The 14,952-nt window shown below is 50.5% G+C and overlaps 2 protein-coding genes across 4 annotated transcripts in view; one reads left to right on the top strand and one right to left on the bottom strand.

Annotated features, from left to right (window-relative positions):
* The first annotated feature begins 2,692 nt into the window (after positions 1 to 2,692).
* GTPBP2 (GTP binding protein 2) lies at positions 2,693 to 10,604 on the top strand. 2 transcript variants are annotated; one of them, XM_055079713.1, is made up of 12 exons: positions 2,693 to 2,902; positions 4,749 to 4,775; positions 5,062 to 5,246; positions 5,584 to 5,665; positions 5,896 to 6,093; positions 6,393 to 6,567; positions 6,727 to 6,946; positions 7,373 to 7,508; positions 7,628 to 7,686; positions 8,297 to 8,468; positions 8,922 to 9,086; positions 9,316 to 10,604. In XM_055079713.1, the coding sequence occupies exons 1-12, from the start codon at positions 2,717 to 2,719 to the stop codon at positions 9,490 to 9,492; spliced, it is 1,782 nt and encodes a 593-aa protein (XP_054935688.1). In that variant the 5' UTR covers positions 2,693 to 2,716; the 3' UTR covers positions 9,493 to 10,604. The 2 variants fall into 2 exon arrangements, with proteins under 2 accessions (XP_054935688.1, XP_007107649.2); XM_007107587.4 differs by having other exon boundaries at positions 5,584 to 5,692.
* A 132-nt stretch (positions 10,605 to 10,736) lies between these two features.
* Positions 10,737 to 14,952, bottom strand: part of POLH (DNA polymerase eta) — a 30,768-nt gene continuing 26,552 nt past the window's right edge. For both annotated transcript variants that reach the window (XM_007107582.4, XM_024121920.2), the window contains one exon: positions 10,737 to 14,447. In XM_007107582.4, coding sequence (XP_007107644.2) covers positions 13,559 to 14,447 — 889 coding nt within the window. In that variant the 3' untranslated portion in view covers positions 10,737 to 13,558. The remainder of the gene's footprint in view (positions 14,448 to 14,952) is intronic.

Here is a 14,952-nt window from a genome sequence, read left to right as displayed (position 1 = left end):
TCAGCATGGGAGTGGATAAGATCACCCAGGGAGGTTGTATAGAATGAAAATGAGCAAGGATCCTGAAGACACTAATGTTTAGGGGATGAGCAGAAAGAGAGAGAGAATCTGTGGAGGAGACTGAGGAGTAGCCAGAAAAGTAGAAAGAAAAATAGACAAGTATTAGGTGATAGAGGCCAAGAAAAAAGTGTGTTTCAGGAAGCAGGGACCAGAGATCAAAACATACCATAAAAGTATAATGATTAAAATACTGTGGTGTTGGCTCAGGAATAAACAGATAATAAAACAGAAGACAGTCCAGAAACAGACCAATGTATATGTAGATCTTAGTATATGAGGAGGGTGACTTCTCAAAGCAAATAACTTGAAACAACTCCCTAACCATTCAGGAGGGGAAAAAAATCAAGTTAGTTCCTATTACACATCCTACATAAAGATACATTCCAAATCAATTAAACATCTACTGGAGAATAATCCATAATTTAGGAGTGGGGTTGGCTTAGACATGACACAAAACCAAGAAAATATAAAGGGAAATATTGCTAAGTCTGACTTTAAAACATATGTAATATGTACTATACACAAAGAATGAATGACTAATAATTACATACCAGGAAAAAAGTCTGTATGTATACATCCATTATTTACCTCACAGGCAACCACATCATAAGCACCTCATAAGCAACCCCTCCAGGAAACTAGACACATATAACACCTTCCATCTCCCAGGACCCTGATCTCCTCCTGGACAGACATCCCTGTTCAGCCTACTCCTCTGCCAGCCTTCACTCCTGTCTGTGGTAAGCCAGGTTGTTTAAGAATGGATATCAGAATGGGTTATCCCTTCCCATCTCTTAAAAGTTCTCCACTTAGGAGGCAAGGGAATTGGAAAGAATGAAGTGAAATTGTGTGTGTTGGGGTGGCTGAAAGATCTGTGATGATGAGAGGACAAGTGTTATCAGGCGAGTGCAGCAGGCCCTGGTTATCAAGAGACCCCAGAGCTGGTGGTGGTGATAATGTTGGGGGAATAGTCTTAGCTCTCTCGCTTCCCATCCCCAACCTTCTTGAGATCTCTCACTCAGCCCCTAAGTAGCAGCTTCCCTGGTGGGGTTGTGTCCCTGGCTACAGTTGACCTCTGCAGCAAAACCTTCCTTTAGCAGAACAGGGTTGAGAAGTCACGTGTGCTTTCAACCACTGAAGACCACATAATTGGCCGGGTCTGCTAGGCCCTTTTGCAGATTTTGGTCCTTCTGCTGTCACCGGTTTGGGGAGCTATGCCGTGTGGACAGCAACTACGTGATCAGTAACTTGCCTTTCTCCTTGTGGTCCTGGGGGGAAGCCATGGACTCCACCAAGTCTGAACCCCTGAAAGGATCACCAGAGGTAAGCCACTGTTGCTGCTTCTAGTTTTCCAAGGAAAACTGAGGTCTGGCGGGAAAGGCTGTTTTATTTCTGGGCCGTGTATGAGGATCTCGCTGTTTGTGAAGAGAGCGGAAGTGGACATACAATGGGTGAGTGGTGCATACGAGACAGCCGCGGGGCTGGGAATTGAACTCTGGCGTCCTGACTCCCAGGTCAGCAACACTAACTGCTTCTCCACTCTGCCCTTCTAGTGTCTCGTACACTGGTTTATGTCACTGAATGTGTTTACTCTTTGCTGACTGCAAGAGCCCTAAAGAGCAAGAGAGACGACAGCTTGGCAAGAAAGTCAGAAGTCAGCAATCCCCTGGGCCGTTGGCCAAGTTTCTATTCCAGGCAACTTCCCCCTCCCTCGCCTTGGTTGACGTAACCTGAGCCCCAGCCGCGCCCCAAGTAGGGGCCAGGCCCCGCCTACAGCCCTGGCGGTTTTAAAGCCAAACTCGGTTCTCCTGGATTGGTTCCGCTTCAAAACAAAGGGGAGGGGTAATACTCGCTGCGAGCCCTCGCTACAACGCTGGTTTATGGGCTCGGGCCTCGTGTCGGGGCCACCGCGGTATCTCGGGCTGCTAAAACCAGCCCGCGGAGGGTGCCAGCCTGGTAATAAACCAGTGACTACTATGTAAAGGTGGCATAATCATCGTAAAAATAAAAGCCGTAATTAGGCTAACCACCATCCGCCTCCGCCCTGGCATTGGTCCTGACTCACCCAAACGGCACCCCGGCCGTCGAGGGAGAAACTGAGTCACGGGCGGAGCCAGTAGGCTGGAGGGACCAGTCCCCCTGAGTTCTGCAGCTCTCCAATCCAAAACCCGTTGTCTGGGATCGCGGTAAGGGGCTAAACCCAGAAGCGCCTACAAAGTTTGATTCTGATATAAGCCCGCCGCCTCTGATGACTGCCCCACCACCAGGCCCCAGGAAAAGACCCGCTCAGCGCTTGGAGACTAGGAACCAGACTACAGCTCCCTTAGGCCTTTGCGGGCAAAGGCGAGCTCCTTGCCTACGCCCCGAAGCGACCCGCGGCTCCTTGCGCCGCGATGCCGCCTGGGAGTTGTAGGACGGCGGCGAGCTCTTTCCAGGGAGCTCGCAGGCTTGAGGACTCTATATCCCTTGGTGCCCTGCGGCTGTTTCTGACGCGACCGGGTGGCCCGGGAGGGTGGGGGCGTGGCCTGCGCAGGGCCCCACCCAGCCCTCCTCTGGCTGGCTCGACTCGGCCGTGGCAGTAGGCGAGGCGGCGGCGGCGGCGGCGGCGGCGGCGGCGGGGGGGAGGGGCCGGGCGGGGGGCTGGCGGCAGCGGCGGATGGACTCGCGGGTATCGGAGCTGTTTGGCGGCTGCTGCCGGCCCGGAGGGGGCCCGGCCGTGGGCGGAACCCTCAAGGCTAGGGGCGCCGGCGGCAGCAGCAGCTGCGGTGGCCCGAAGGGGAAGAAGAAGAACGGAAGGAACAGAGGGAGCAAAGCCAACAATCCCCCGTACCTGCCCCCCGAGGTAAGCACCTGAGAAGTGGCGGGGTGAGAGGAAACCACTCCTTCCGGTGCCAGGACTCCAGGAAGGCGGGTCAGAGAGAATTAGTACCCCCTTCCGGTGTCAAGACCCCCAGGAGAGGAGAACCCTTCTTTCCGGTTCTAGGACCCTAGGGAGGAGGGACAGAGAGACTGAGCCTCTCCCTCCGGTGTTAGGACCCCAGGGAGGAAGAGTGGGGAGGGGGGATCTCCCCACTCTGATCTAGGTAACTCCAGAAGTGGGGAAAGGGGATCCCACCTGCATCTCTTTGGGAAGAGCAGAGTAAAATGCCCCGGTCCCCTCCCTGCTGCAACAGGAGAAGGGAGACTGCATCCTGGGATGAGGAGTTCAGAGTTTTCTGAACTTGTTCCACGGGGAGGAGGGGAGTACCCGGGAAAAGAGCAATATGTTCCGTCCTTAACACACACACACACACACACACACACACACACACACACACACACACACACACGAGAAAAGTCAGGCTTAGTCCTCCCGCCCTTTCCCTGTCCTATGAGGAAGTGGGGACAGCCTCCACCTTCCTGCTCCACCTGTCCCTAAGGCAGACAATAACTGCTACTTTGTCGCTCTTAGAAAATGAGGACCCAGGGGAAGAGCCTCATCAAGTAGTTATAAAACTTTAGCATGTATGAGAACCACCTGGATTGCTGCTCCACCCCTAGAATTTCTGATTCAGTAGGTCAAAGGTGGCCCTGATAGTCTGCCTTTCTTATAAGTTCCCAGGTGATATGAATGCTGCTGGTCCTTGGACCACACTTTGATAACCATTAGCCTAGACCATTATCCTGTACCACTTTTTGAAACCATCCTAATTCTTCATCTCCAGCAAAATGATAAAAGGGAAGGTCTTTACTGATGGGAAAAGATCTCCTTTATACTCCATGAGGTGGAGATTATGGGTGAAGACCTGTAAGAGCCTGGGAGTCAAAGGGCCTTGAAGGGATGGAATGATGACAGGAACGGGAAAAGAAAAGTAAAATGGTCAGGGAGGAGGAGTGCAGAAATGCAGGACAGGCAGAACAGGCAAATCTCATATCCTTTTGTACCCGAGAGGGGCAGGCTCAGGCAACAGGATCCTTCTATGCTGGGTCACCTGATATAGGGAAGAGGAAGAGATTGTGGGATGGACTCAAGATTTCACCTCAACTGAGGCATGAGAGTTAGGGGACAGGAGGGGAAAAGCCACAGTGAGTCCTGTTTGTGGCGTCTGTCTCCTTCATTATATTTTGAGTTTCTTCTCTTCATCTCAACCCCAACTTTGGAGCCCTGCCTCTCTTTCACCTGGACTCCTTTCTTATCAGGCTTGTAGTGACCAGTGCTGAGCTCACCCTTTGGCCGTGCTCCAGAACCTCTTGCAGCCTCTTATTCTTGATGTCATCAGCTGAGAGGGGCGGGCAGGAAGGAAATGGTGTCTCTCAGATGAGTGGCAAAGAATGGCCTCAGCAGCCTGGACACGGAGAAGACATAGACTTGTGGGGACAACAGTTTGAGGCCCTAGGGGGAAGGGAGGGGGAGAATCTTGCATCCAGGAAGAGCGTGCTGCCAGTGATCAAAAAGGGAGGGAATCTGGGTTCTGTTCCTGGCTTAGATGGGTGACTGACTGTGTTCTCAGAGGCCTTTCCTTCAGAGAGGTCACACTGGGACTGAGTATAGGGCTGGTATGCCATGACCTTTGACAGACACCTGCCTAAGCAGGTGCAGCTGAGGCTTCCTGCTCTCTTAAGTTAGCTTCCTGGACCCCAGTGGGAATCAAGGGGAAGTAGGGGTTAGGTCTGGACAGTGTGTGGTAACTGCTTCTGTTTCTTTTCAGGCTGAAGATGGAAACATCGAATATAAAGTGAGTCTTAGGTTGGGGAGGGTCAGGTTGTCCTTGCTGGCATGGGATGATTTCTTTGAGATCCTTCTAACTTCATAATCTGTAGTAATTTAAAGATGTGGTTCAAGGTAAGGGCTCTGTACGTCATTCTGTTGGAAGAGGACTCACTGTTAGAGGAGGTCAGGGATGAGGGTAGTTAAGAGGGAAGGGAAGGTCCTGGTCCTTTTGGCAGAACAGATGGGGAGCATGTGGGTTCAGGAGGAGCATCTCTGACTTTACCTTCTCATGATACCTCACCTGCCCTAAGCTGAAGCTGGTGAATCCATCCCAGTATCGTTTTGAGCACCTGGTGACACAGATGAAGTGGCGGCTCCAGGAGGGCCGCGGTGAGGCTGTCTACCAGATTGGAGTAGAAGACAATGGGCTGCTGGTGGGGCTGGCTGAGGAGGAGATGCGGGCCTCCCTCAAGACCCTGCACCGGATGGCGGAGAAGTATGCTTCCCCTTCCCCTTGGTTCTCCTTTCCCTAAATCTGTACCCACGCATGCCCAGTCACCTAGGGCCTGCCTTCTCTTGACAAAGGGCTGAAGTGGGGAGGGTTAGTTTTCTGGGATCCTCTGCATTGGATCCAGGCTTTTTTGCTCCTTTACTTAAGGTTTGTTTGTGTAAAGGAAGCTGTGGATGTGGGATAGACTGGAGGGGGGGTAGGAAGTGAAGAAAGGTGTTGGGAGCTCTGTGGGAGGTATGAGAAGGCCATTGGTCCAGAGCAGGGATGGAAGGGGGAAGGGGAGTACAGGTGAGATGTGGCAGCTGTGGCCTTGCTGTGACAGGGTCGGGGCAGACATCACTGTTCTCCGGGAGCGAGAAGTGGACTATGATAGTGACATGCCCCGGAAGATCACCGAGGTGCTGGTACGAAAGGTCCCTGACAACCAACAGGTGGGCCCACACCCTTCCCTGCCTCTCACGCCCATGCTCCCTGGGAGGACCCCGTGGTGGCAGACTCTCCCCTGGCCTGGGACCCTGGTGGGGGGGGTCCAGTTCATCGTTTGGTCCCCAGAGAGTGCCACTGCCTTTGACCCTAACTCTCAGTGGAGAGAGGTGAAGGGTTGGAGCCCTGACCTCTGACAATTCATCCACAGTTCCTGGACCTCCGTGTGGCTGTCCTGGGGAATGTGGACTCAGGGAAGTCGACTCTGCTTGGAGTCCTGACCCAAGGAGAGCTGGACAATGGGCGGGGCCGGGCTCGGCTGAACCTTTTCCGCCACCTGCATGAGATTCAGTCCGGCCGAACCTCCAGCATCAGCTTCGAGATCCTGGGCTTTAACAGCAAGGGAGAGGTGCATGCAATCAACGGGACCCAGTGGGACCAGACTCTAAGGATGGGATGGTAGTGGTGAAGGACAGAGTCTGAGGTCAGAGTGTGGAGACTTTCTGGAATAGTGTAGACGAAGGCCCTGAGGGCACTGAACCAGCTCTGACCTCCTTAGAAAACGAATGGGGAATCAACTGAACTAAATCTGAAATGGGGCTCAGGGTTAAGAGGCAGGGTCACCCAGGGACTGGTTTAGGTCCTGGCAACTCTTGAAGGGTTGGGGAGGCTGGCAGGGGTCACTGAGAGCCCTGGGCTCTGGGCCAGGTGGTGAATTACAGTGACTCACGGACGGCAGAAGAGATCTGTGAGAGCAGCTCCAAGATGATCACCTTCATCGACCTGGCAGGCCACCACAAGTACCTGCACACCACCATCTTCGGCCTCACCTCCTACTGCCCTGACTGTGCCCTGCTCCTCGTCAGTGCTAACACTGGGATTGGTACGAGGCATCGGGGCAGGGATGGGGCTGGAGGGGGGTGCTGACTCTCCTACCCTGGGCCTCCTTAAATCTGGGAGCCAGACCAGCTCCCCTCTTGCTCTCTCCTCCTTCCCTCATTCTAACTCTTCTTCTTGCTGCCTGCCTGCCTTCTCTGAGCAGCCGGCACCACAAGGGAACATCTGGGGCTGGCACTGGCCCTGAAAGTGCCCTTCTTCATCGTGGTCAGCAAGGTGGACCTGTGTGCCAAGACCACAGTGGAGAGGACGGTACGCCAGCTAGAGCGGGTCCTCAAGCAGCCTGGCTGCCACAAGGTCCCCATGCTGGTCATCTCTGAGGACGATGCCGTCACTGCTGCCCAGCAGTTTGCCCAGTCCCCCAAGTAAGCCTTTCTCACTCCAGAGCCCTAATTCACAGGGATGGCTCCACAGGGCCCCGGAGCATGGGGTACCCCTCCCCCTAGGGCCAGACCAGTTCTGGTTCAGTTCTGTGGTTTTTCAGGTTGGGATTGTAGGAGAGAGTCTTTGCTGAAGGCTGGACCCTTCCCCCAGGCCAGCTTTGCTGACGCCTGGGAACCTGGAGACGAAGTGCTGTGCCAGGCATTTCCATCTCCCTGGGCTCTGGGATGGGCCTCACGTGCCACACTCCATGGCTCACAGAGGGCCCCAAGCTCCTGAGAACCTTAGCAGACAACAGAGAGGAGCCCCTCGCCACTCCAAGAGAAGCTCACCTTTCCATGTATAGGGCTCCGGCCTCTGCTTCCTGTTGGAACTTTCCTCATCTGCCCATTCCGTGCCTCCCTCTACAGTGTCACCCCCATCTTCACACTGTCCAGCGTGTCTGGAGAGAGTCTGGACCTGCTCAAAGTCTTTCTGAATATTCTGCCGCCACTCACCAACAGCAAAGAGCAGGAGGAACTCATGCAGCAGCTGACGGAGTTCCAGGTAACTGGCCATCTGAACGGGCAGTGAGCTGGGGATCTGGGAGGGACCAATTCCAAGCCCTGAGTCTGTTTAGAGATTTTGGACCTGCCAGCCCTTGATAGAATCTTCTTTGGCTTCAGGTGGATGAAATCTACACAGTACCAGAGGTGGGGACAGTTGTTGGAGGGACACTTTCCAGGTGAATTGCCTTTCTTGCTACCCACCCTACTCAGCCCTCACATACCCAAACTCTGGAAGACATCATAGCCCAAAGGAGACTCTGGAGTTGAACAGAGCCCATCTAAAGGATGTGCTTGTTTGTAAATTAGGCTTTCACCATCAGAGGAGCTGGAGAAAGCTTGTGTATTGGCTTATAAGGGAAGAAACGGTATTGCTGCTTATTAGGACTCTCCAGGCCCCTGGGGGAGAAGTGTGGGTCTTGGCCCCAGGAAGAAAACTAGAGTGCATCAACTGACTTCATCTCCAACTAGGGAAATGAGAGGTCCCTTAAGACTCTTTTCCAAAGCAGAGGATGAAACCCAAGGGGATAATTGCTCTTTCAGGGATCAAGTGCTCAGTGTCAAATCAACAGGTACCTGTCTGCCAGCGTCACTGCCAGCCTTTCCTGGTGTTAGCCTTCAGTCTGAATTCTGGACTGGGGCAAGGCAGTCATCTCCCCTACCTTCCAGTTGGAATTTAGGGTCTCTTTCTCCCACCCGAGGGACTCAATCTTAGAAGGGAAGGACCTAGTAGAGAAGCAGGTAGGGGGGCTTAGGCTGACGCTGTGCCACCTGCCCTGTGGGCTGCAGTGGGATTTGCCGTGAGGGGGACCAGCTGGTGGTGGGCCCCACGGACGATGGCTGCTTCCTGGAGCTGAGAGTATGCAGCATCCAACGCAACCGCTCTGCCTGTCGTGTGCTGCGAGCTGGCCAGGCCGCTACGCTGGCCCTCGGGGACTTTGACCGAGCACTCCTTCGCAAGGTGAGGTGGGAGGGTGGGTTGGAGAGAGAACACAAAGAGAAATGCCTGGGAGGCTGGCTCCTTGAATGAGAAGCATCTGTCTAAGGTGCTTCAGGGGAACTTGAAGAGAACCTAGTCCCTAACCCAAGAAGCTGGTTCCACAGACTGTCCGTGTATGAAAAAGCCTTAGGGTACTCATAAAGTGCAGATCACGAAATGTGAATTACTGTGGTGCAACCCGAATGTCCAGGACTCTGAAAGTACTAAGCGTTAGAAGGGTTAGAGGACATGAAAGGTGGGTAAGGAAGGGTTCCCTCAAAAAGAAGAGTTTTCCGTATTTTCTTCTGAGGTCTTTGTGTTGGAAGTCCTGGAGGAGGAGGAAGTTGAGGAGCTGTAAGGGGTGTGAGGGTGGCCGGAGAGGAGAAGCTAATGTGAGGTCTGCCCTTCCTGGGTCTGGGGGCTGTGCCTCCCTAGGGCATGGTGATGGTGAGCCCAGAGATGAACCCCACCATCTGCTCAGTGTTCGAGGCAGAGATAGTCCTGCTGTTCCATGCCACCACCTTCCGACGAGGCTTCCAGGTGACAGTACACGTGGGCAATGTACGTCAGACAGCAGTGGTGGAAAAGATCCATGCCAAGGTGAGAGGGACCCAGCCATGCCCCTGTTTTCCCAGGGAAAAGTCAGAATTCTGCTTCCAGAAAGGAGGATACCCTGTCCCCAGATTCGTAGAGAGCTCCCTTATCCCACAAAGGGGACAGAGCCCCACTTGGGGTGGGCAGACGCCTGCTAGGCCCCCGAGGGTGGAGAGCCAAGGCTGGTAGAGACAGGAGGTGCGTTCCAGGGCCAGTGACCATGTATCTGCTGCAGGACAAGCTGCGGACAGGGGAGAAGGCAGTGGTACGTTTCCGCTTCCTGAAACACCCAGAGTACCTGAAGGTGGGCGCCAAGCTGCTGTTCCGGGAGGGTGTCACCAAGGGCATCGGCCATGTCACCGACGTGCAAGCCATTGCAGCGGGAGAGGCCCAGGCCAACATGGGCTTCTGAACTCCTCCAGGCAGGCACAGCTCTACGGCTGTCCCTACAGTACATAAGGTGACTTCCGGCCGTGCTGCCCCGTTGGCGGCTCTGCGTGTTAGTAGGCTAGGGAGTGAGGGGTGCTCTCTACTGCTTGCTCCCTGCCACCTTTTCTGGAGAGACGCCAAGCTTGGTGTGACCAGGGAGGGGCAGTCCTGAGGGAAAGGGCAGGAGAATTCAGGGCAGTGCTCAGCAGCTGTGTGTCTGCCTGGTTGGCTCATCAAGCCTGGCATCCCTAATGGCCTGTCTACCGGAGGGAGCCGATCGCTGCCACATTGGCCCCACTGTCAGGACTGGGCATGATTCGCCGGTGTGGTCCCTGCACGTCAGGAATTGTCACAACAGCTGGGGGTGGTCCTCGAAAGCACTCCTTTTTCTATACCTCTTCTCAAGGCCATGTAAGTTGCCCATCTCTACTTGACTGTGGACAAAAGATATCTGCTCCTGGCCATCTGGTGGCCCAGGGTCTGAAGAAATGGCACAGGGACAGTGAATGGCAGTGCTCCCGCCCTGTGCTGAGACATGAGGTCTGCTCTTCAGCTTTGTCTCCCTTCCCTGCTTCACTCAAGGGCCATGTCCCCAGTTCCTCCTCTCAAAGGCCCCACAGGTGCTATTTGTTGTGCTGGCCCAGGTGTGGGGCCGCCAAGCTAAGACTTGGCGTACCGAAGGTCAGCTGCATGTCAATCAGTCTTGTCCCCTCCTCTGCAGTGATGTGTTAGTTTTAATGCTGGATCAAACAGGTTGTTTTGCCACAGTCCCCAGACTGGTGGCTGGGGACCTGACTCACAGCTCCCCATCCTGCCCCCATGTAAGTCCTCTCTTGTTTTAGTAATTTGTAGTGATCGTTCCTTTCCCTCTGTTGCAGGGAACCTGGAGGAAAGGGAAAGATGTTGCCATACTTCCTATTCTTTAGAGCATGGATTCCCTCTTTCCCTTTGTTAGTGTCCTGGGTTCCCATGGACTCAGGGATTTGGTTGAGGTTTCTCTGCATATATATATACACATATATATATATGTGTATATATATATATATATTTAAATACACATATATATATTGTACAGAATAAAAATGTTTTATTGAACACACTGTGCTTATGCTTAAGACCCAGGCGCATCTTCCAGAGCTGGATTCCTCTCCAGCATCAGAGACAAGTGAAACTCTTACACTGCTGAGCCCTGAATGGGGGAAGAACCCATTTGGTATCTCATTCACCCTGCTTCCTTTCCTCTCCCCCACTTGCGATCAGTATTCCAGTTCTGTGACTCAAGTATTCTGGCCTGTTTTGCATAGTTCTTTGAGTGAGCAGAATAGAAAGTGAAACTGCCACCTTTTCAGCTAAGATAGGTATCCACCCTGTACTTAAGGAGTTGGCCACTTGCTAACGGTCACACGGGTAAGGAGGCTGATGTCTATGCCCTGTCAGAGATTTGGAGATAAGCGTGCCAGCTACTTAATGACGAGTAGAACTTAGAGACATGGCAATCTGGTCCTCACGCTTTTCCTAGCAATGCAAAGTAGGCTGAAGTGAGGTTTATATAGTCTAAACTGGCTGTTTGGAGCCGAAAGCCAGCTGGCGAAACCTTTGTCCCTTCCTCCTGTTTGTGTTCAGAGTACCTGACTACCACATTTTATGGGTGAAGAAATATGGCCCAAGGTTAAAGTCAACTGTAAAAAGCAGGGACTTCCCTGGCAGCCAGTGGTTAAGACTCCACGCTTCCACTGCAGCGGGGCGGGGGTTTGATCCTGGTAGGGGAACTAAGATCCCGCATGCTGTGCAGTGTGGCCAAAAAAAAAAAAAAAAAAAAAAAGCAGGGGGACTACATTTTCAGTACTGATCCTTGCAAAAGAAATTTAATGATAAATGTGGGCCATGGTCCCACAGGTATTCTGCCTCTAAGGTATTAAAGTGATAGCCTCCCTACCATTCAGGCTCAGCTACTTTTTATTTATCACTGGTTTAACTTGCTACTAAGAAGCCTGTGGTTGAAGAACCTCTTGGTGTTGGGAACTAAGAACCATTTACTTCCTTCTGTACAGTTGCTGATAAACCGCTATGAGGGAAGGTTATAGTCAGCAAAAAGGTACTGTAGCCTTCTCCCAACACTGACCTTTGCATGTCTGTCTGCTGCCCCCTCCACAGGCTCACTGCCAGTATGCTGGGGCAGGGCTGGCATTCCCAAGAAAACAAGGTTTGCTGCTGGTGTTGTCTTTATTGGTTATTCACTAGTGCTTCCCCTACCTCCCCCCACTACCTGTCTTGGCCTCTAGAAGGTCAGTGAAACCAAAGTTTCTACCACATTACTTTTCTGTTTGACTCCTTCCAGTCAACTGAAGTGTTAGAAATGTGTTCAACTTGATCTGTACAGCACCCAGAGGAGATTTTTTTTTTAAACTTCTCCCTAGATTAGGAAAGGAAGTTTTGGAAAATGATACCGAGACATCTCCACAAACTAATGAGGCACTTTGCTACATTAATGCAACATTGAGGAGTATAAAAAGGTGTATAAGTAGTATGTACATTTTTATTGTTACAGTTCTGGTAATCTTAAAATTTTCAGTATATATGTTTCATCCAGTGACTATCAAGCACCTGTTGTGTACAAGGCACTGTGAAGAATTCTTGCCTTTAAGAAATCTACAAATCTAGTAGGGAATGAGCCATGTATACAGTAAGCACTATCTTTTATTAGATATTTAACTGCCACAAAAGTGGAAGGTCTTTCTGGAGGAAGAAATAATTAGCTAGACACAGTGGTTTTCAAATGTTCCCCCTTCAAATTACAGACCCCCAATTTATAAATAAGCTAAAATAAGCCTAAAAGTACTGGTTTGAGTACCTGTATGGAAAGGGGGACTATGTATACCGTTCTCCCTACCCTCTTATCTCCACCCCACCCCCCCGCCCGCCACCACTCAATTCATCTTTGATTGGGTTCTCTGTGTAATCAACATTTCCTATATCAGGAAAGCCAAAACTGACTTTCCACACATAAGAATGGAGATTAAGAATACAGTACTATAAACATGGACTAGTGCAAAAAGCTACAATAATTCATTTAAAACCCTAAGCTAAAGAGTCACACTTCCGTAGGGAAGAGATGAACATGCCAGTGACCGTGAAGGCCCAAGCATTTACCTCTTCTTACATTTGTATTTAGGGTTTAAGGAAATGACATTGCCCTCTACAAACCTGGTGGGCTGTTATTATCTTCTAGATGGGTATTTCTCAAATTTGTTAATATACAAATTCAGTAGGGGTGGAGGTAAGGCTGAGACTATTTCTAACAAGTTCTCTGGCGGTGGAGCTGCTGCCCCGCAAAATCACACTTGGAGTAACAAGGTCCTAGAGGTGATCTAGTTCTGATCATGACTTAGCCAATCTAAACAGTGTTCCTGAGCTGGTCCAGTAACAGTTTCATTGCAAGGGGTAGAAGGGCCAATGGCTAAAATTGTGGCTATGATAGGGTTTACTTGAATGAAATTCAGTATTTATTGAGTAGCTTCTATATACACAGTCCTGCCCTAAATTAGTTACCACTTTAGGGTTTCAGGTCTTCAACTCACATAAAAAAATTTTTTTTAACTTTTTTTCACTCAGTTCCTTTTATGTGCCAATGTTAAGCTACATACTTTAAGTACATTTTTCTTAATCTTCAATAATCTAAGGCATTGTCTCAGTTTTACACATGGGGAGAGTGACTCGCTCAAGGCCGTATTCCAAGAGGCAAAGCCAGGTTTGGAACCAGATCTCTTAACGTTCCAAGGCCCAGGCATTTTAAACTGTATGACACTGCTTCCCTAAAGACTAACAATTAAAAACTCCATACAGTTGTATCTCTGGAAGATGAGTTTTTACATCCCTGTCAACAACAGAATTAGAATCCCTGAGGTGGGAGCCTTAACTCAGCATCTAACTGGATTATTTTCCTTATTAAAAATTTTATAAAGTTATAAATTTCCTGCAGAAGTGAACATATTTCCATCTCCCAGTTACAAATAAAATATTAAAACCCTGCAGCAAGCCTGAGGGCAGCACTAGTGTGTTAATGGCTTAAAAAATGATTCCAATGTCTGCATGCCCTCAGGCCTAGGGCGTTTATTATTGGAGGCCAAAGGGCTCTTGCGATTTCTTTTGCCTTGAGGAGAACTGGCAGGAACAACCTGGGGGTTTGAAGAGTGGGGCTGCAAAAAGGATTTCTGCAAGTCCAATGCAAAATGATAGTCTGTATGTTCTGGCATCTCCCATACAGGTACCAGAGAGCCACACTTCTCACAGAGCACTTGGTCCTCAGCAGCCAGAAGACTGGAGGTAGTAGTTGCCTTCTGAGCCACCTCCAGAGCAGACTTGGAAGTTAAAGAAGCAAGGCTGCTTAGGCTGCTCTGGGCCAAATGCATCTCTGCGGGAGTTTCTTTGAAGGATCCTAGCTTCAACACCTTTTCACAGACAGGGGCACAATCTGGACACTCTGTTGGAAAACAATTTGGTAACTCTTTAGGACTGGACTGTGGTTTTTGTGGAAGGAAGAAAACATTAGTAAGCTGTTTCTGCTTTAGAAGCAGACTCTTCTGTTTAAAGAAGGGCTCAGTTCCTGAAGTATGACTGGTTTGGAAAGGTAATGAGGGCTTGGAGGGTGAATTGCTTATGGGGGCCTGCGTAGTGGCAGTAAGAGAAGAAAGTGAAGCTTCTTTGACTTTCTGCTTTTCTGCAGCTTTCTGGAAGAATGATTCCAGAGAAGTGGTTGCTTTCTTAGTGGTTGTCACCGCTGGGCCATTTTCCTGGGTCTTAGCTTTTGAACTGGTAATTGGCACCTTTGGCGGAGAACTTGGGTCACTGCTCAGGAAGATGGTGATGTCTGTGCCAGGTGAAGGGGCAGAGGCAGAGAATTTGGTGGCACAGAGGAAAACCATTGTAAGGGGAGGGGACCTGAATAGAAAGTAAAAGAATAAGATTAGCACCAGGTCACAGGTTCAGTTTGTAAATGATTGGGATTCTGGTTCTGCCACAAAAGGAAACTGTTACTGCAGTGGTTCTCAAACTTTAGGGTATATTGGATTAATAGATTCAGTAGACCTGGGATGGGCAGAGAATTTGCCATTCTAACAAGTTCTCAGGTGATGCTGATGTTGCTGGTCTAGGACCACACCTTGAGAACCACTGACTTTGGTGAACACCTACCAAGTCAGACATGTAAGTTGGATCCCCTGACAGCTGGGTTTATTGTTTTCATAAGATACTTTTGCAGAGCTGCTGAAATTCAGGGTTGAGGCAAGAAACTATTCAGGGCAATAAAAAAGCTTTAGACTATTTAGACTGGAAAGACTTGAAAAAATCCTATTATGCACTCTTCTGTTTTTAAACAGAACCAGAACTCTGACAGACTTTCAACTCTGGAATTTTTAGAGAATGAAATTTCACAACTGCTTTGGTT

The sequence above is a fragment of the Physeter macrocephalus genome, chromosome 18 (assembly GCF_002837175.3).
Source record: "Physeter macrocephalus isolate SW-GA chromosome 18, ASM283717v5, whole genome shotgun sequence".
Classification (NCBI taxonomy): Eukaryota; Metazoa; Chordata; class Mammalia; order Artiodactyla; family Physeteridae; genus Physeter; species Physeter macrocephalus.
The sequence above is the reverse complement of the archived record's forward strand: the minus strand, read 5'-3'. Positions and strand labels throughout refer to the sequence as shown.

Excerpts from the sequence above, each read along its gene's own strand:
- GTPBP2 (XM_007107587.4), top strand. The coding sequence starts at position 2,717 with ATGGACTCGCGGGTATCGGAGCTGTTTGGCGGCTGCTGCCGGCCCGGA. Across the intron at positions 8,469-8,921 it reads ACCGAGCACTCCTTCGCAAG|GGCATGGTGATGGTGAGCCC; the intron begins GTGAGGTGGGAG and ends GTGCCTCCCTAG. Across the intron at positions 9,087-9,315 it reads TGGAAAAGATCCATGCCAAG|GACAAGCTGCGGACAGGGGA; the intron begins GTGAGAGGGACC and ends TATCTGCTGCAG.